The 21,327-nt window shown below is 43.8% G+C and overlaps 1 protein-coding gene across 1 annotated transcript in view; it reads left to right on the top strand.

Moving 5' to 3' along the window:
- The window catches only part of DIS3L (DIS3 like exosome 3'-5' exoribonuclease), a gene marked incomplete at its 5' end in the record, with an annotated part of 76,224 nt that overhangs the window by 35,479 nt on the left and 19,418 nt on the right, over positions 1 to 21,327 (top strand). Inside the window, 5 exon segments of the mRNA XM_073618305.1 lie at positions 1,894 to 2,070; positions 2,186 to 2,355; positions 15,395 to 15,556; positions 16,763 to 17,007; positions 20,484 to 20,576. Coding sequence (XP_073474406.1) covers positions 1,894 to 2,070; positions 2,186 to 2,355; positions 15,395 to 15,556; positions 16,763 to 17,007; positions 20,484 to 20,576 — 847 coding nt within the window.

Here is a 21,327-nt window from a genome sequence, read left to right as displayed (position 1 = left end):
GCGGTGCTGACCAATTAGAATCCCTGTAGTCTGTACTGTCAGTACTAGAAAGAGATGGCGGGGGGGAACCATGGGTGAGGCAGGAGGAGCCGCAGATGTCCACAATCGGATAGGAGCTGGTGGAACCCGCCATGCAGGGAGGTTTCCTTCGCCGCTCCTGTATGAACTTCACTATGAAAAGCCTGGGTTCACACAGGAGCGGTGCGGGAAACCACATGCAATTCAGACAGGAATCGCACGGCATTTCTGTTTTAAATTGCATGCAATTCTTTGCAGTGCGATTTTCTCCCACTCATTTTTGTATGGACGCAAACGGCATTGCAAAGTATTGGTTTTGGTATTGGGAAACAAAATTGTAAGGAGGCTTTATCATCTGGTCATTCAAAACAATAGTGCTTCCTGATAGCCCACCCCCTCCCCCCAGCAAGGTATACTCACCTGTCTACATTCCTTTTGCTGCTTTACAGCTGCAGAAGTCCATCATGAGTAAGCTCTGTTGTCAGAGCATTTCTGGGTTTATGATGTAGTTGCCCCCTCCATTCCCCATGACTTATCTCTGTGGGTGGAGTGAAAGGCATTGGGGGCGTGGCCTGGTTGGAGCTTGTGCTGAGGCTGTCATACACCACCAATAAAACGAATTAATCTGTTGCGCTTAAAAAATATACAATAAGCAACGAAAGAGCAGCTGACACTATATTGCTGGACACAATAGGAAAACATAAAATAGAAAGGTGTAGCGCTTAAAATGATATATAAACAATAAAGCCCATCAATAATAAAAATCTTCATCCAGAACCGGATAAAGTGGATAAAATAGCCACCACCAGCACCCAAAACTACTGACCCTTTACCATCAGTGTGTAGGGGTACACACAATGTTAGTATTGGTTAATGACCCCCAACGGTCCCTCTGTACCGATCGATCCACTCCACCGACACTTTGGACTAATCCTCTTCCAATAGTCAAAGGAACCCAAGAGCCGCTTCAATTCATTAAAACCGAACAGATAAGCTCCAGCAATCCACGTAAATATGTAAAAAATAAAAACTCTCATTGCGCAGGCATCCAGGTAACAAATTTTATTGTATAAAAAAAAGCTGGTGCACTCACATGTTTAAAAAGACTGCCAACCATATGGAAACGAACCGGCGTTTCCAACCGACAAAATGGCCGCCGTGTCTCTGGTTAGCGTCCCACGTCCTTGGCTCCACCCAACGTTTCGACATAAGAATGCGTCATCAGGGGCGTGGTTAGGGCTTGTGATACTCTTATTTATAGGGGACAGACCAACTTAGATGCCGGAAATTAGATGCGCTCCACAGACCGGAAGTACCTTGCATTCCAGAAACAAGAAAAGCACCACCGTACGGGGTTTTGCATAGATGTGTGACTTCCAGGACTTTTCCCTTTCTCATTAGATAACTAGAGCTGGGCGGCGCTCTGTCCTTGTCTGCACCCCAAACGGTTGCTACATAAGAGGATCTGGTGGAGCCTTGAGTGGCACCTGTCAATTTAGTTTGGGTCACAGTCGCCCCCATCATGTCACAGGGATTGGGCCTGGCGATTTAGCCATTTAGACCCAAGCATTTTAACATGGCGGATGTCACATTGTTCCCTATACCCTGATGCCATACTACATTAGGGGGCAAATGGAGCAGGGGGAGGGGTGAGTTGAGGCAGTGTGGCTGGGTGGGTGAGTATACCTTGCTGGAGGGGTAGGCTGTTAGGAGGCAATTTCATTTTGCCCTCAATGGAGAAGGATAAGACTGCTTTTCAATTAAGAATATGTTTCTTCTGCGTACCTCCTTTTTTGTTGCACGTTGACATGCATGCTAGATAGTGTTGGTGTTTTGAAGACCATTTTGAACATTTATCCTTGCATGCCAATACAGACTTGCAGAGCGATGTTCTGATCCATGGCACCAAATCACGGAACAGAGCGATCGATGGAGACGTAGTGGCCGTAGAGGTTCTGCCCAAGTCTGAGTGGAAGGGGAGAACGGGAGCCCTGTGTGAGAACGAGGCAGAGGAGAGAACTGGAGAAACACAAAGTGAAGTTATGATGACCGGTGAGCTGCACGGGAGGGACTTTGCTGTATGGTGTGCATTGTATAGTCGCAGATTGAAGTGTGCTCTATGAAAGGTGAGCCTTCAGATCTGCATTCATGTCTTGTCTGCACCCAGGTCGTGTGGTGGGAGTGCTACAGCGGAATTGGAGAGATTATGTGGCTACTTTCCCATACAAGGAAGATACCCAAACCCAAGGAAAGAACGCACGGAAGGTGCTTGTGACACCATGGGACTTCAGAATTCCCAAAATCCGGATCAGCACGCAGCAAGTGGAGGCATTACAGGTACGTTCACGGACACATTTCTATTCTTGTATAAGAAACTGAATTGTGAAGGGATTGAATTGTAAGGTCATGTTCACACAGCCATTAAAAACAGGAGTTTGAGGTCTGTTTTTAATGCTCCTTAACCACTTCCCGCCCAGCCCTCATATTACTATAGGCTGGGCAGGAGTGGCGGTCCCTGGTTATTGTGTACTGTTGTGATGATCCCTGTGATTGGTCACAGTGATTACATGGCGCACACAGGGCCAATCACTGTATCATGTGGTAGCTGTGGCCAATCAGTTATTCCAATAGTACATAATGGCAATGAATGGATGCCATTCATTAAAAATGATTGCTTACAACAGTGATCATCACTGTTATAAGCAATTGTAGGGGGAGATTTACTAAAACTGGTGTGCTCAGAATTTGGTGCAGCTGAGCATGGTAGCCAATCAGCTTCTATCTTCTGCTTGTTGAATTAAACTTTGGCAGGAACACCTGGAAGTTGATTGGTTTCTATGCAGAGTTGCACCAGATTTTGCACTCTCCAGTTTTAGTAAATAACCTCCAATCACCTCCACAGAACAGCTACCAGATATATGTGCAACTAAAACCCCTGTTTTTAACGTGAATTGTTTAAGTGGTTCTAAAGGCTGAAGGTGCATAGTATGCATGAAGGTAAAAAACCTTCTGTGTGCTGCTTCCCCCTCACCCCCCCCCCAATACTCACCTGAGCCCCCTCTCCATCCAGCGATGTGCACAGGATCCTCGGCTGTCCCCGGTCTACCTTCCTTTTTGGCTGAGACACAGCAGCAAAGCCATTGCTTCCCAATGCCAACAATCGCAGCCAATTAGGAGAGAGCAGGGGGCGGGGCCGAGCCACAGCTCTATGTGTCTTACGGACACACAGAGCGGGGCTCAGGAGGTCAATTCTGTGTTTTTCTGTCAATATGAGGTGCTGTGTGTACAATATGGGGTGCTGTGTGTACAATATGGGGTGCTGTGTGTACAATATGGAGTGCTGTGTGTACAATATAGGGTGCTGTGTGTACAATATGGGGTGCTGTGTGTACAATATGGGGGGCTGTGTGTACAATATGGGGTGCTGTGTGTACAATATGGGGTGCTGTGTGTACAATATGGAGTGCTGTGTGTACAATATGGGGGGCTGTGTGTACAATATGGGGTGCTGTGTGTACATTAATGAGGGAAAAAAATGAACTTAAATGATTTTAGCAAATGGCTGCAATATAACAAAGAGTGAAAAATTTAAGGGGGTCTGAATACTTTCCGTCCCCACTGTATATGCCTAGCTGGATGCAGGGCATGCGCGATTTTAAAACGTGACGTGCTTCATATCTATTTACTCGGCGTAACATCATCTTTTATAGTTAACAAAAAAATTATGTATGTAGTCATATAGTAGTAAGATGATAATTATGGCAGTAATACCTCTGATTGCAGTAACGAGGTTTACAAGTGTTTCGAAATACAAGCTATATTTTTAAAAAATCCTGTGAGCGTTGTCTCGCAAGACGAGCAGGATTCAAGCCTCTGTGGTGTGCAGCAATGAATTTGGCCAGAGGTACGGGGTTGTCTGTGACACTCGAAGCCGCTCGGAGACACTCCGTTCCCTAGTGTCTCAGAGTGCATCCAAACGGTCTCCGAGTGTTTGCAAGTGTCTCTGGCGCCCCCCCCCACCTCTGGCCACATGCAGTACTGCATACAATAGCGGTCACTGTTGAACAAATGATCTGAGTTTTCATTGACTTCTATGGGGAAACTCACTTTGATATACGAGTGCTTTCGATTACAAGGATTCTTCTGGAATGAATTATTCATAATCCAAGGTACCATTTGTATTATAATTATTCAAGTTATTCCCACAGCAATTCGGTTCATCCAGAGAGATGAATTTATTAAGACTTCAGAAGAGCCAACAGAGGTACAGGCGCCGTAGATGACAAGATACTTGGAATATTCAGACACCTTCAGAGGACCCAGTTCCTCCTGTCGTAATTTAGCCCAAAAAAACCCTTCCCTTTTCACACTGGGGCGTCGGCAGTAAAGCGTCGCTATTTTTAGCGGCGCTTTACTGTCGTTTTTGCTGCGCTTTTCAACCGCTAGCGGGGCATGTTTAACCCTGCTAGCAGCTGAATAAAGGGTTAAATTCATTTCAATGGGCAGGGGCGCTTTAAAGCTCTGCAAAGATGCTGCTTGCAGGACTTTTTTTAACGTCCCGAAAGCAAACCGCTCCAGTGTGAAAGCCCTCGGAGTGACAGGAGAGGCGCTTTGCGGGCGCGGTTTTTGGCGCTATAGCGCCTGTAAAGCACCTCAGTGTGAAAGGGACCTAGTAAACACACGTCCCCAATGGGTAACAAGGATAAGTAATCTGATTGGCCAGTTTTATTAGGCCTTTGGTCTGCTTTTTTTTCCTTCTGGATGACAAATAATGCCTCTTGGCCATGGACAGCTGCAGTTATGAAAAAAATCCAGAAATGTTCCAACTTGCATTCTTTTACTACTAATTTGATGAACAGGTTACTATTTGAAGGATGTTATTTTGATGTTCAGTCATCTTGCATTCATTGTCTTTACGATTCCTTCCGAGTTTGACCTGACAAATTTTACAATCCTCTGTAGATAACTGCTTTGGCTCTTTTTGATATGTAAAATGCAACTTGCCTGCCAGCTGTGTTAAGGACTACACAGAGTGCAGCTATAGGGATTCCCCCTCTTTTGTTTTGAAGCCGACTGACGTCAACAAGCCGAACCAGGCTCGGGAAGTATTGCATCCGCCTACATGCCTGGACCGGCACTGAACCGGCTGCTCCTGCCCCCTCCACACCCCAGTGAGTGCTGGCGGGGCAGAGCAGAGAGCTGTTGACTGACGGTCAGCAGCTCTCTGCTCACGGAGCTCTGAGAACCAAGCGATCAGTGGTGTTTGATCGCTCGGTTCTCAGTGTTAGAGTCGAAGGGGGACGATGCTGCATCCAGCTAGGCATATACAGTGGGGACAGAAAGTATTCAGACCCCCTTCAATTTTTCACTCTTTGTTATATTGCAGCCATTTGCTAAAATCATATAAGTTCATTTTTTTCTTCATTAATGTACACACAGCACCCCATATTGTACACACAGCACCCCATATTGACAGAAAATCACAGAATTGTTGACATTTTTGCAGATTTATTAAAAAAAAAAAAAACTGAAATATCACATGGTCCTAAGTATTCAGACCCTTTGCTCAGTATTTAGTAGCCCCCTTCTGATCTAATACAGCCATGAGTCTTTTTGGGAAAGATGCAACAAGTTTTTTACACCTGGATTTGGGAACCCTCTGCCATTACTCCTAGCAGCACAGTGGTGTGGTGGGTAGCACTTTCACCTAGCAGTAATAGGGTCGCTGGTTCAAATCCCGACAATGACACCATCTGCCTGGAGTTTGCATGTTCTCCCTGTGCCTGCGCAGGTTTCCTCCGGGTACTCCGGTTTCCTGCCACACTCCAAAAGACATGCTGGTAGGTTAATTAGATCCTGTCGAAAAAATTGGCCAAATATGTGTATGTGTTTGTAAGAGCATCGGGACCCCATGGGGTAAAGGACCGTGCTATACTGCAGATGGACACCGGCGGCAAAAGAGCCCTGAGGCGATTCAGTTCACATAGGTAGCGCTATACAAGTCACTCTTTCATTCATCCTCTCCAGTTCTGTCAGGTTGGATGGTAAACATTGGTGGACAGACATTTTTAGGTCTCTCCAGAGATGCTTAATTGGGTTTAAGTCAGGGCTTTGGCTGGGCCATTCAAGAACAGTCACGGAGTTGTTGTGAAGCCACTCCTTCGTTATTTTAGCTGTCTGCTTAGGCACATTGTCTTGTTGGAAGGTAAACCTTCGGCCCAGTCTGAGGTCCTGAGCACTCTGGAGAAGGTTTTCATCCAGGATATCCCTGTACTTGGCCGCATTCATCTTTCCCTCGATTTGCAACCAGTCGTCCTGTCCCTGCAGCTGAAAAACACCCCCACAGCATGATGCTGCCACCACCATGCTTCACTGTTGGGACTGTATTGGACAGGTGATGAGCAGTGCCTGGTTTTCTCCACACATACCGCTTAGAATTAAGGCCAAAAAGTTCTATCTTGGTCTCATCAGACCAGAGAATCTTATTTCTCACCATCTTGGAGTCCTTCCTTTAGCAAACTTCATGCGGGCTTTCACGTGTCTTGCACTGAGGAGAGGCTTCCGTCGGGCCACTCTGCCATAAAGCCCTGACTAGTGGAGGGCTGCAGCGATGGTAGACTTTCTACAACTTTCTCCCATCTCCCGACTGCATCTCTGGAGCTCAGCCAGAGTGATCTTTGGGTTCTTCTTAAACTCTCTCATCAAGGCTCTTCTCCCCCGATAGCTCAGTTTGGCCGGACGGCCAGCTCTAGGAAGGGTTCTGGTCGTCCAAAACGTCTTCCATTTAAGGATTATGGAGGTTACTGTGCTCTAGGAACCCTAAGTGCAGCAGAAATTTTTTTGTAACCTTGGCCAGATCTGTACCTTGCCACAATTCTGTCTCTGAGCTCCTCAGGCAGTTCCTTTTGACCTCATGATTCTCATTTGCTCTGACATGCACTGTGAGCTGTAAGGTCTTATATAGACAGGTGTGTGACTTTCCTAATCAAGTCCAATCAGTATAATCAAACACAGCTGGACTCAAATGAAGGTGTAGAACCATCTCAAGGATGATCAGAAGAAATGGACAGCACCTGAGTTAAAAATATGAGTGTTACAGCAAAGGGTCTGAATACTTAGGACCATGTGATATTTCAGTTTTTCTTTTTTAACCACTTCAGCCCCGGAAGGATTTACCCCCTTCCTGACCAGAGCACTTTTTACAATTCGGCACTGCGTCGCTTTAACTGCTAATTGCGCGGTCATGCAATGCTCTACCCAAACGAAATTTGCGTCCTTTTCTTCCCACAAATAGAGCTTTCTTTTGATGGTATTTGATCACCTCTGCCGTTTTTATTTTTTGCGCTATAAACGGAAAAAGACTGAAAATTTTGAAAAAAAATGATATTTTCTACTTTTTGTTATAAAAAAAATCCAATAAACTAAATTTTAGTCATACATTTAGGCCAAAATGTATTCGGCCACATGTCTTTGGTAAAAAAAATGTCAATAAGCGTATATTTATTGGTTTGCGCAAAAGTTATAGCGTCTACAAACTAGGGTACATTTTCTGGAATTTACACAGCTTTTAGTTTATGACTGCCTATGTCATTTCTTGAGGTGCTAAAATGGCAGGGCAGTACAAACCCCCCCCAAATGACCCCATTTTGGAAAGTAGACACCCCAAGGAAATTGCTGAGAGGCATGTTGAGCCCATTGAATATTTATTTTTTTTGTCCCAAGTGATTGAATAATGACAAAAAAAAAAAAAAAAAAAAAAATTTACAAAAAGTTGTCACTAAATGATATATTGCTCACATAGGCCATGGGCATATGTGGAATTGCACCCCAAAATACATTCAGCTGCTTCTCCTGAGTACGGGGATACCACATGTGTGGCACTTTTTGGGAGCCTAGCCACGTACGGGGCCCCGAAAACCCAGCACCACCTTCAGGATTTCTAAGGGCATACATTTTTGATTTCACTCCTCACTACCTATCACAGTTTTGAAGGCCATAAAATGCCAAGATGGCACAACCCCCCCCCAAATGACCCCATTTTGGAAAGTAGACACCCCAAGCTATTTGCTGAGAGGCATGGTGAGTATTTTGCAGCTCTCATTTGTTTTTGAAAATGAAGAAAGACCAGAAAAAAAATTTTTTTTTTTTCTTTTTTCAATTTTCAAAACCTTGTGACAAAAAGTGAGGTCTGCAAAATACTCACTATACCTCTCAGCAAATAGCTTGGGGTGTCTACTTTCCAAAATGGGGTCATTTGGGGGGGTTTTGTGCCACCTGGGCTTTCCATGGCCTCCGAAACTGTGATAGGCAGTGAAGAGTGAAATCAAAAATTTACGGCCTTAGAAAGCCTGAAGGCGGTTCTTGGTTTTCGGGGTCCCGTACGCGGCTAGGCTCCCAAAAAGTCCCACACATGTGGTATCCCCGTACTCAGGAGAAGCAACAGAATTTATTTTGGGGTGTAATTTCACAAATCCCCATGGCGTGTTTGAGCAATATAACATTTAGTGACAACTTTGTGCAAAAAAAAAAAAAAAAAAAAAAAAATTTGTCTCTTTCCCGCAACTTGTGTCACAATATAAAATATTCCATGGACTCGACATGCCTCTCAGCAAATAGCTTGGGGTGTCTACTTTCCAAAATGGGGTCATTTGGGGGGGTTTGAACTGTCCTGGCATTTTATGCACAACATTTAGAAGCTTACGTCACACATCACCCACTCTTCTAACCACTTGAAGACAAAGCCCTTTCTGACACTTTTTGATTACATGAAAAAATTATTTTTTTTTTGCAAGAAAATTACTTTGAACCCCCAAACATTATATATTATTTTAAAGCAAATGCCCTACAGATTAAAATGGTGGGTGTTTCATTTTTTTTTTTCACACAGTATTTGCGCAGCGATTTTTCAAACGCATTTTTTGTGGAAAAAACACACTTTTTTAAATTTTAATGCACTAAAACACACTATATTGCCCAAATGTTTGATGAAATAAAAAAGATGATCTTAGGCCGAGTACATGGATACCAAACATGACATGCTTTACAATTGCGCACAAACGTGCAGTGGCAACAAAATTAATACATTTTTAAAAGCCTTTAAAAGCCTTTACAGGTTACCACTTTAGATTTACAGAGGAGGTCTACTGCTAAAATTACTGCCCTCGATCTGACCTTCGCGGTGATACCTCACATGCATGGTGCAATTGCTGTTTACATTTGACGCCAGACCGACGCTTGCGTTCGCCTTAGCGCGAGAGCAGGGGGGACAGGGGTGCTTTTTTTTTTTTTTTTTTTTTTTTTTCTTTATTATTTTTTTGCTTTTTTATCTTATTTTTAAACTGTTCCTTTCATATTTTTTTTTAAATCATTTTTATTGTTATCTCAGGGAATGTAAATATCCCCTATGATAGCAATAGGTAGTGACAGGTACTCTTTTTTGAAAAAATTGGGGTCTATTAGACCCTAGATTTCTCCTCTGCCCTCAAAGCATCTGACCACACCAAGATCGGTGTGATAAAATGCTTTCCCAATTTCCCAATGGCGCTGTTTACATCCGGCGAAATCTAAGTCCTAAAATGCTCGTAGCTTCCGGTTTCTTAGGCCATAGAGATGTTTGGAGCCACTCTGGTCTCTGATCAGCTCTATGGTCAGCTGGCTGAATCACCGGCTGCATTCTCAGGTTCCCTGTTGAGACAGGAGAGCCAGAGAAAAACACGGAAGACGGTGGGGGGGGGGGGGGCATTCCCTCCCACTGCTTGTAAAAGCAGTCTAGAGGCTAATTAGCCACTAGGATTGCTTTTACATGAAAGCCGACCGCTGGCTGAAAAGAATGATACCAAGATGATACCTAAACCTGCAGGCATCATTCTGGTATAACCACTCAAAGTCGTGAATGGCGTACCTGAAGACAAAAAAATGGTTAACAATAAAGCACAGTAAACGGTAAAGTATAAAAAATTGCATACCTGAAAAGCAAACATGATAAAACATAATAACAATAAAACATTGCAGAATAGAATACAGTAAAAAAGAGCAGAACACCAGAGAGAGAATAGAGAGAGAGAGAACAATAAAACGACAACTATTTTTTTTTATTTTTGTTTGTGTTTTTTTTTTTTTTTTACACTTTTTTTTTGTAACTGTAACTTTTATAACTGTAACCGGTTCCAGGTTCGGGTCTCTCAAAATGCGATGGCATCTTGGGAGACCCTGTGAAAGTGTGCCTAGTCTGTGCAATGCTGTACCCTACGCTAATACTCAACTAGTGAATGGTAGCGTTCAAAACATTCACCAATGCAAAGACCAGGATTGTCAGGACAGGAGGGACAATAATAGCGGGTGTCACGCCTATATCCGCGCTTGCTGCAGACACAACATCTTTTTTGGGGGGGTTCGTTGGGTAGGGGTACTCGGGAGGACATAAAGAAAATGCCTCTCATGCAGCCGACTGCATTTGGTTGGGGATGTGAATGGGGGAAGTACGGGCGCTGCAGAAGTGGTGGGTTCCCAATTAGGATTGGCGAATGCAGCAGGAAGGGCATTATGGGCACGACGGGCCTGTGTTTGTCTTTTTGGTGGCAGCGGGACACTACTTGTGCTTGCCACCTCACCAGCTTGAACTGCACTTATGGGACTCGCCACGTCACCAAGTGTTACTGCAGTGCTGGTATGACTACGACCGGGGTGTACTAGGCCGCTGGCGCTTGCCAGTTCACCAAAACGCTACAAAAAAAAGTGACAGTGATCGATCGATACTGCACTTGGGTGGGCTGGGCTGGGCCGGGCGGAGGGGCAAAACGCAGGTGCTAGCAGGTATCTGGGCTGATCCCACTAACACTGCGTTTTTGGGAACCCTAAACTGCTGGGGACGCTAGTATAGATCTGATCGGATCAGATATTGATCCGATCAGATACTATACCACTAAGGGAGGTGTACGGTGCGTGCGTGGGTGTTAGTGGTACTGGCGCTAATCTGACGCTGCTTGGGGCTGGTGCTTGCCAGTTCACCAAAATGCTACCAAAAAAACTGTTAGCGATCGCAGGGATCAGGCCTGACTCTGCGAACGCTGCAGTTATGCGTTTAGTGTTTTGTAAGTGACAGTGATCGATCGATACTGCACTTGGGTGGGCTGGGCTGGGCTGGGCGGAGGGGCAAAACGCAGGTGCTAGCAGGTATCTGGGCTGATCCCGCTAACACTGCGTTTTTGGGAACCCTAAACTGCTGGGGACGCTAGTATAGATCTGATCGGATCAGATATTGATGTGTTCAGATACTATACCACTAAGGGAGGTGTACGGTGCGTGTACGGTGCGTGCGTGGGTGTTCGCGGTACTGGCGCTAATCTGACGCTGCCTGGGGCGACGCATATCACCGCCGGGCGATCAGGGGGCTAAACCTTTATTCGGTAATAAACGGCGGGTGCCCTGACACTAAAAAAAATAAACGAACTAACCAGCGTCACCCGTAACAGTTATATGGTGATCAGTGGTGAAAGGGTTAACTAGGGGGCAATCAAGGGGTTAAAACATTTATTCGGTAGTATATGGGGGTCCCTGTCGCTATAAAACACTGACAGCGAACCTAAATATTTACGTTCCTAACTAGCGTCACCAGCGACACTAATACAGCGATCAGAAAAATGATCGCTTAGCGACACTGGTGACAGGGGGTGATCAAGGGGTTAAAACTTTATTAGGGGGGGTTAGGGGGGTACCCTAGACCTACAGGGGGCTAATACTAACTGTCTTACCACTGCTAACTGTCACAAACTGACACTATGCAGTAATCAGGAAAAAAACAAAACAAAACAAAAAAACCTGCTTGGTGTCAGTTTGTGACAGGGGGGGGGGTGATTGGGGGGGATCGGGGGGCGATCGGGGGGGGATCGGGGGTGTTTAGTGTGCCTGGCATGTTCTACTGTGTTGTGTGTGTGTTTTGTGCACTTACATGTCTTCTCTCCTCGGTGCTGGAACGGAAACTGGCCAGCCGAGGAGAGATGACATCACATCCTCTGCCTCTGTGTACTATACAGAGGCAGGGGATGTTTCTCATTGGCTGGGAGCGATCGCGAGGGGGGGGCCACGATCGGATGGCCTCCCCCTCGTCTCTCAACTCTCCCAGCCAAACGCCGACCGCCGATGGCACCGGGGGGGGGTCCGATCGGACCCCCCGCCCGCGGGAAGGCAATCACGTACCAGGTACGTGATTTTGCCTGCCCGTGCCGCTCTGCTCACGTATATATGCGTGAGGCGGTCGGCAAGTGGTTAATAAATCTGCAAAAATGTCAACAATTCTGTGTTTTTCTGTCAATATGGGGTGCTGTGTGTACATTAATGAGGAAAAAAATGAACTTAAATGATTTTAGAAAATGGCTGCAATATAACAAAGAGTGAAAAATTTAAGGGGGTCTGAATACTTTCCGCCCCCACTGTATATGCCTAGCTGGATCCAGCATCGGTCCCTCTTCGACAAACACTGAGAACCGAGTGATCAAACACCACTGATCCCTTGGTCCTCAGAGCTCCGTGAGCAGAGAGCTGCTGACCGTCAGTCAGCAGCTCTCTGCTCTGCTCCTCCAGCACTCACTGGGGTGTGGAGGGGGCGGGAGCAGCCGGTTCGGTGCCGGTCCAGGCATGTAGGCGGATCCCAACCATATGGTTGCAATCCTTCCCGAGCCTGGTTCGGCTTGATGACGTCAACCGGCTTCGAAACAAGAGGGGGAATCCCTATAGCTGCACGTCCGTGTAGTCCCTAGAGATGGCAACCTCAGTCTGAACCTAATCCAGGACACGCCCCCAATGCCTGTAGCCCCACCCATCGGAGCTTAGTCATAGGGACTGACTGCTGCTGTCTGCTGAAAACGAGTCACAGGAGTGCTGAATGAACTACACTTCTGTGATCCACAGGAAAAGTACAGCCAGATGAGCTTTGGCTGTACTACTCCTTTTTAAAGCCCAAACCACTAGGGGGGCAGTAAGTGCTTCTTTGGCTTTTCACTCAGTCCGCAGATCCCTAATGGCCCGTACACACGATCTGAAAATCGGACGAAAAATACCGCTTTCGACGCGATCGTACGATAATCAGATCGTTAGTACAGAGCTTTCGAGGGCCGATCACGACAATTCATCCGATATTATTCGATCGGACGATACCAGATCATACGATTTTTACGTTTAGTCAGTACAGTTGTCGTCCGAAAATACAATACAAACACATTATAACACACGACTTCCCATTTTTTATTTTCTTTTCTGTTAAACGAGAATTTTTGTGACTTTAGTAACCTATTCATTTTCTACTTGAGACTATTAAGCGAGTTGTACGATCTGTCGTACGATCTGTCGTACGATATTCGGATCGTGTGTACAGGGCCATAAGACTTGTGACCTGGTCATCTGTAGATACATGAGCTCCTACATGGTTCGTGCGTTTGCCTCCACAGATGCTAGTTTTGGGCAACATAACCTCGGTTGCTTAGTGCCAAGCTGTGTTCCTCAATGGACTCCACAAAAAGGTTTTTATAGTGAGTGCAAAAATCCTAATTTTTTTTTTTTTTTTTTTTTGCGGCTTGTGTATGGGCAAATTATGCGGCTACAGAATTTTGTGCATTTCAGCAACTCTGTCATTTGCAATGAGTGACGTTTTTTTTTTCTTGGCACGGCTCAGCACATTTTGAAAGGTTTTGTAGACAAGCTGCTGAGCAGTCTGTGTTCTGTTCCTTTCTGCTGCTTGGGATGGGATTGGGGGGGGGGGGGTAGTCTGATAATGCTTTAGGCTTAATGTACACGGGACGCTTAACGTGTGCCTCCTGGGACTTTGATTTTGTTCCATTACAGGAAAGGCTCTTTCTGGGGGACTTTAAAGTGTATGTAGACCCCAACAATGAAGTCCTGATTTTGCTCCCTTTTGGTGTGTTTAATTCTCCATTGAAAGTGTTTTGTTATATTTATTTATTATTTATTTATTTATTTCAGGTACTTATATAGCGCCATCAATTTACGCAGCGCTTTACATATACATTGTACATTCACATCAGTCCCTACCCTCAAGGAGCTTACAATCTAAGGTCCCTAACTCACATTCATACATACTAGGGACAATTTAGACAGGATCTAATTAACCTACCAGCATGTCTTTGGAGTGTGGGAGGAAACCGGAGTACCCTTATATCTGTTTGATATATGCAAAATAACCCATTGAGCACAGTTACTAAGTGGTTACCACTTCCGCCTAGCAGCACTGGGGTCATCGGTTCGAATCCCAACCACGGCACTACCTGCCTGGAGTTTGCACGTTCTCCATGTGCCTGCGTGGGTTTCCTCCGGGTACTTCGGTTTCCTCCCACACTCCAAAGACATGCTGGTAGTTTAGCTGGCTCTTGTCTAATTTGGCCCTAGTATGTGTATGTATGAATGTGATTTAGGCTGCAATCACACCTGAGCGTTTTCAGCTCATAAAATGCTTGTAAAACGCCCATCAAGCAAAGTCCCATTCATTTCAATGGCACCTGTTCACATCTAAGCGTTTTGTCGCCTGAAAAACGCCCTAAGCTCAAAAAAGAACATGAGCTTCTTTGGGGCAGATTACAGGCGTTTTTCTGCTTTTTACATTGGTGACCTCTGAGAGGGCTGACAATGATCACGTCTTTAAAAAAAGCTGTGCGCAATTATAAACCGTGAATCTTTTTACTCGGCATAACATCATATTTCACATTATGTAAAAAAAATTGGGCTAACTTCAGTGTTTTTTTTGTTTTTTGTTTTTTTCAATGCATGAAACTTTTTTTTTCCCAAAATAAAAACGTGTTTGAAAAATTGCTGCGCAAATACCGTGCGAGATAAAAAGTTGCAATGACCATCATTTCATCCCTAGGGTCTCTGCTAAAATAAACATATATAATGTTTAGGGGGTTTTGAGTAACTTTCTAGAAAAAAAAATGTAGATGTATTTCATTCATTCGCAGAACTTTGTGAATGAATGATGCAGCCATGTTGTTGAAGCCTCGCACGGTTGTGCTGTTTTTCATGTTGTGACTGCGGATATGGAGAGGGAGGGATCAGGGGGAGAGGAGGCAGGAGCTGGAACATGTTCCAAAAGGTGAACTTATCCTTTAAGCCTTGCCACTTGGTGGGGTTGCTGGGGGCTTTTAACAGCTGGAAGACCACAAATTGCGTAGCTGAGGCTGAATAATATAACAGAATTAGTCCGTTATTGCAAATGGTTGTAGAATTGCAACACAGCGAAGGATAAAAACCAGTTGATATAACCATGCCTCTTGATCTGGGGAAAATGATTACATTACCAGCAGAAGAGAGAGAAGACATCTGTGCTGATAGAATATTATTAATGTATTTTTTTCCCTTTTCCTCTACACAGGATTGCCGGGTGGTGGTACGAATCGATTCCTGGGAGTCTACCTCTTTGTATCCTAATGGACACTTTGTGAGATCATTAGGACCCATTGGTGACCTGGAGACAGAAATTCAAAGTATACTGGTGGAGAATAGTATTAGTGTGAAGCCCTTCTCCGAAGCCCAGGTCAGTTCTAATCACGAATGGTTAAGGTATAACTTTCACACTGTTATACAGTCAGGTCCACAAATATTGGGACATCGACACAATTCTAATCTTTTTGGCTCTCTACACCACCACAATGGATTTGAAATGAAACGAACAAGATGTGCTTTAACTGCAGACTTTCAGCTTTAATTTGAGGGTATTTACATCCAAATCAGGTGAATGGTGTAGGATTTACAACAGTTTGTATATGTGCCTCCCACTTTTTAAGGTACCAAAAGTAATGGGACAGATTAACAATCATCCATCAAACTTTCACTTTTTAATACTTGGTTGCAAATCCTTTGCAGTCAATTACAGCCTGAAGTCTGGAACACATAGACATCACCAGACGTTGGGTTTCATCCCTGGTGATGCTCTGCCAGGCCTCTACTGCAACTGTTCTTCAGTTCCGCAATACCTGTGCATCTCTGTTCTGGTAAAACATGGCCCTGCACGGGGCACACATGCAATCGCAAAAGTTTAGCAGAAAGAATACCCTCCCTCAGTCCATAGATTGTAATAAAGTTTATAAGAAATACGTTGGTTCAGAGCCATGGTAAAACATGGTGTCTAACTACCCCCCACCCCCAATTACACTGTTTTGTAAAATTATTTTTTAAATTTTTATATATATATATATATATATATATATATATATATATATATATATATATATATATATATATATATATATATATATATAAATATAAATATAATTTTTTTTTTTTTATTTAATATAATTTTTTTTACAATGCTATTGGGGGTTTGATGAAATGTCAGGAGTCTAAACAAACCCCTAACATCTCACCATTAAGACAAAGAGAGGAATTGAGGACACAGATTCTTCAGTTCTTTTCTCTGCAGCCTCAGCTACACTGAAGATGAATGAACAGGAGACAGAGACTTCTGTTCATTCATAAACTGAAGTGTGTAGTAAACAGTTTACTGTGCTCAATTATTAATGGACACAGGAGCGATCCATACCGATCACTCACTGTGTCCAATTCAGAAAAAGAAGGGGCCAATAAATTACATATTTGAGGACATGCATAAGGCCCAGAGGTGCCCCGCTATTGACAGCCCTGGTGTCACCCCTCTGGTGGGTGCCACCTGAGTGCGCTCCGCACACCCATAGCGACACCACTTTTCAGAGCTTTACACTTTGCCTATTGCCTCTCTCTGCAGCTGTCAGAAATGCCCACAAACAGTCCAGAGAACCCATGGCGGGTGGCACCAGAAGAGGAAGATCGACATGATCTGCGCAGCACTCATTTGGTGCTCAGTATCGACCCAAAGGGCTGCGAGGATGTAGATGATACTTTGTCTATTCGGGAACTCAAAAATGGGCACCTGGAGCTGGGTGTTCATATTGCAGACGTCACACACTTTGTGAAGCCAAACTCTTACACGGATATGGAAGCAAAAGCAAGGTCAGTAGAAGTAAAGCATCATTGTTACCTGGGTATACGTTACAATGGGTGGAGTATCTTGTCCAAATATATTAGTGGCACTATCCCCAATTTTAAACAGCAGAAAATTACCCAAAATGAAGAGACCAAGGGAATAGGGATTGTAACCCCTTCCAGCTGACAGTATTATATGCGGCTCTGCCTGAACTGGGCTTTTTTCTGTGGGGCTGCATATATGCTTATCTGGCTTTGTGCTGGAAGCACGCTGCACAGGGGGTTAACAGCACAGAGATTGGGCTCTCACTGGGAGCCACAGGTCCCGTACTAAAGATCGGGACACTGGGATTCCCAGTTCTGGGTCACCTGATCACTTTGATAGCCTCTGATTGGCTATCGTAGTGATCAGTCATTGTGCAGCCCGCCCCGCTGTTTACTTTTTCCCTAGATAGAGAGGTGCGCGCTCTGTCTCTGTGTCTCTCTCTCTCTCTCTATCTATCTATCTATCTATCTATCTATCTATCTATCTATCTATCTATCTATATACAAATGTGTGTTTAAAAGAAAAAATATGTAGTTCTAGGTCAGTGTTTGGGTCAAACGTCATGGTTAGTATATTTTGGGCAAGATTAAAACAATTAAATTCGTATCAGTTTCAGTGTGTTTTTTGGTAGGATTAAAAAAAAGCAAAACACGATTGTTTCTGGGCCTTACTATGGGTACAAATAACATACATATATGTGTATCGCTGCGATCATCAGGAGCAGGAGAATATTTTTTTTTGGGTTGTTCCTTGGTGGTAGGTTATGGTAATAGCAAGAAATCTACAAATAAATAAAAAAAAAAAATTATCTTTACTATTTTGGGCCAGTTTTCCCTAGATAATAAAAAAAAATCGGGAGATATCTATTATCATTTACCACTAAAGAAAGCCAGATTTTGTCCTGGAAAAAAACGCGGTATAATCCACTTGGATGCACAATGTACGGTTTTACTGACGCATGTCAAAGTTGCACAATTGTGTTCAGGCAATAACGTTTGTTTTACTGAGGGGTCAATGTGACCAAACAATCAAAAAGAAAAAAAAAATTCATACAAACTATTTTTATTTTACCATTAAGAAAACATTTGCCAGTAGCTACATTTCTAGCATGAAGAATACAGTATATAACAGTCTGTATAGAGAGCGAAGAACAGGTGGATCGACACGTTTCGCCTGATAAGAGATTCCTCAGGATCCACTTCCATTTTAAATCTTTAAAATATTTTAGCCAAAGGAGCTCATACAAGAAAATGGGAAGAGAACTCCCTTCCGCCACTCAAATCATTTCTACTGTAAATTGAATCGCCAGCTGAAAATGTTAATACTGGGATGATGCCTGCAGGTGCAGACATCATTGCTGCAACCCTATGATATTATGTGATGTAGTGGTTAAAGGGTAACTCCACTATCATGAACAAAAAATTAGCAAAAAAAAAAAAAAAAAAGCCTAATTATTCTAGCAAATATAATTGCGACACAAGTCATATTGTAATTGAATGTTATTAAAAATGACCTTTCCTTTTTCAATCTGCAGCCGCTGTAATTTTATGTGAAATGCAATGTGGCCACCTGGAGGCGTTCTGTCCACATATGGTATACAGAGCCCCCCCCCCCCCGAAATTTTATTTTCTGCTTGTGTGATTGGCTCACTGATTTTCCCAGAAGTCCGCACTAAACAAGTCAAATTCCAGGCATCCCCTGCAACAAAAATGTCATTTTTGGTGAGATGCCCCCAAAGGGAAATCTTGTCTAAAGGGATGCAGACCCTGCAACTTTCCTCAGTGCCCTGCGGGTGCAGCAGCTGGTTGATAATTATAGAATCACTCCCATTAGATTAACTGTGCAAAAAGACACACAGAAACACACAGCTAATGCTTCAGAATAACAAAAGGTGGAAATCTGCAACAAAGTTTGTTAAAATCCCTGCAATGTACAGAGATCACCCAGAGGAGGAGGGTTTTTTTTTTTTTTTTTGTCCACAAAAGTGGAGTTACTCTTTAAGTTAGCAACTGTAAGGTTGGGTAGATTCAATATTACAGTATTTAACCAATTGGTCCACAGTTTGTCAAATTTATGAATAGTCCGTTGGTGGGAGTATATCAACTTTTCATGTTTTAAGAGTATAATTCCATTCAGATAATGACAGAGAATGGGGGGGACTTCCAATGGATGGGGGAAAAAAAACCTGAAAAAGGGTCCTCAAAATTCCTATTGTAATATTGGTGTATGTGAGTAGAGTATTCAGCACCCAAAGGATACGAGTGGTTATACCCTCAGGGACCGTAATCTGGAAGACCCTGTTAATGGTAGATGTGTTAGGATTCAGGGTAGTGGTCAATGCATCCAATAGGTGAGTGGCTAGGAAACCTTTTTAATTTTTCATTTTGGTCAAGACTTTGTGAACAAGGACATACCTATAGTATCTATTACGCAGAGTCAAAAAAAAAAGAAAACAACTACCACCTTCAAGTGTGTCATATAGGTGTTAAGGATTCCACCATATGCTTCATATAGATCCAAACCACTTGACCTCTGGAAGGTTTTACCCCCCCCCATGACCAGGGCATTTTTTGCTATTTAGCGCTATGCTACTTTAACTGGTAATTGCGTGGTCATGCAACACTGTATCCAAATGAAATGTATATCTTTTTTTTTTTTTCATACAAATAGAGCTTTTTTTGGTGGTAAATGATCAGCTCTGGGTTTTTTTATTTTATAAACGAAAAAAGACTGAAAATTAAAACAAAGATCCCTCCATAAAGAGTACCTGTCACCACCTATTACTGTCGCAAGGGATGTTTACATTCCTTGTGACCGCAATAAAAGTGACAAAAAAAAGAATTAAAAGGAACGTGTAAAAATAAAATAGTTAAATCTACAGAATATCGGCACCTAATATCGGCCTGAAAGGTGGCTGAAAAATCGGTATTGGTCGACACCCTATAAAAAATGCATCAAAAAAGCATGTTGAAGCGTTAGACGCTTTAATGTGTGTTGAAGCCGAAGCAAGTGTAAATGAGCCCTAACAATGTGTAATATCTGCTGCTTTTACTTACTGATCTGGCTGTTTTTTCTCCCTGCTTTTCAGGGAGAAGAACCAGCCAGGACGCTGTTCCTATGCACATAAGTTCTGTGTAAATAGAACTCAGTGTGTGATTGGACACAGCCGATTAGCAGGTTTCCGCTGAAATTATTGACTGGAATCTGCTGCCAAACTCATGCTGTGTCCGACAGGGTGGCAGGGGGCACAAGCATGCTTGCCGTAGATCTGGAAGAAATGCCCGAAGTACAGGTACGTGATTGTACCTGTACCTGCCGCCAGCTCACCGTATATTTACAGGGTGGTCAAGGATTGGGTAACGCAATATCCCCTTTCTCCCAATAGGTACATGTCCTGGCCTTTGTATTTTTGTCTTTATCTAACATTGTATCCAATATGATTTTTCTTATTGTACAGAGCTACAACATACTACCTCGCTGATCGTCGCTATGACATGCTGCCTTCTATCCTGAGTGCAGATCTATGCTCCTTGCTTGGAGGTGTTGACAGGTAATGTGGAGTTCACCAAAGTATAGCATTATTATACACACTGTACACAAATTTATCTGTAATAAAGTCCCTGACCTGCAGAACTCCTTGACTGTATAGAGTTCCTGGTGCCAAAGCTGCAGCCCTTTGATACAGGATGTGCGGCCCTTGAACCTCAGCAGTCTGTAGTGGGTACATTGATTTGGGTAATAGCATTGATCTTTACTATCCTCCATGTAACATTCCCAGCTTCTTATTGTCTGCTGCAGCATCTCCCCAGCCAACAATGTATCCTCTCCTCACCCTCTGACCCTCATTTCCTCTATTAGGTCTGCAGTCTCTGACAGTCCTCTCCAGCATTACATATATTTTGTTTGGGCTTTTGGTGATGTCAGGGGCCGCATTTGAGGCATCCTTTAGGGGCCAGCCACTCTCTCAAGTTATTATTGCTGTCTGTGCTCTTGTTGGGGAGATTCCCCTCTCTATTTTCCTAAAGACCAGTGGTCAGAGAGACAGAAAGTGAATGAAAATTCATTATATTAGCGCAAGGCTCACTAAACATTCTAAACAAACGGCCAATTAACTGTCATTCAGGCTTCCTGGTGTCATTGGGAAGAATAATGCCCCATCATTGGTGTCAGTGGGAGGAATAGTGCCCAATCATTGGTGTCAGTGGGAGGAATAGTGCCCAATCATTGGTGTCAGTGGGAGGAATAGTGCCCATCATTGGTGTCAGCGGGAGGAATAGTGTCCCGTCAGTGGGAGGAATAGT

The sequence above is a fragment of the Aquarana catesbeiana genome, linkage group LG03 (genome assembly GCF_042186555.1).
Source record: "Aquarana catesbeiana isolate 2022-GZ linkage group LG03, ASM4218655v1, whole genome shotgun sequence".
Taxonomy (NCBI): Eukaryota; Metazoa; Chordata; class Amphibia; order Anura; family Ranidae; genus Aquarana; species Aquarana catesbeiana.
The sequence above is the reverse complement of the archived record's forward strand: the minus strand, read 5'-3'. Positions and strand labels throughout refer to the sequence as shown.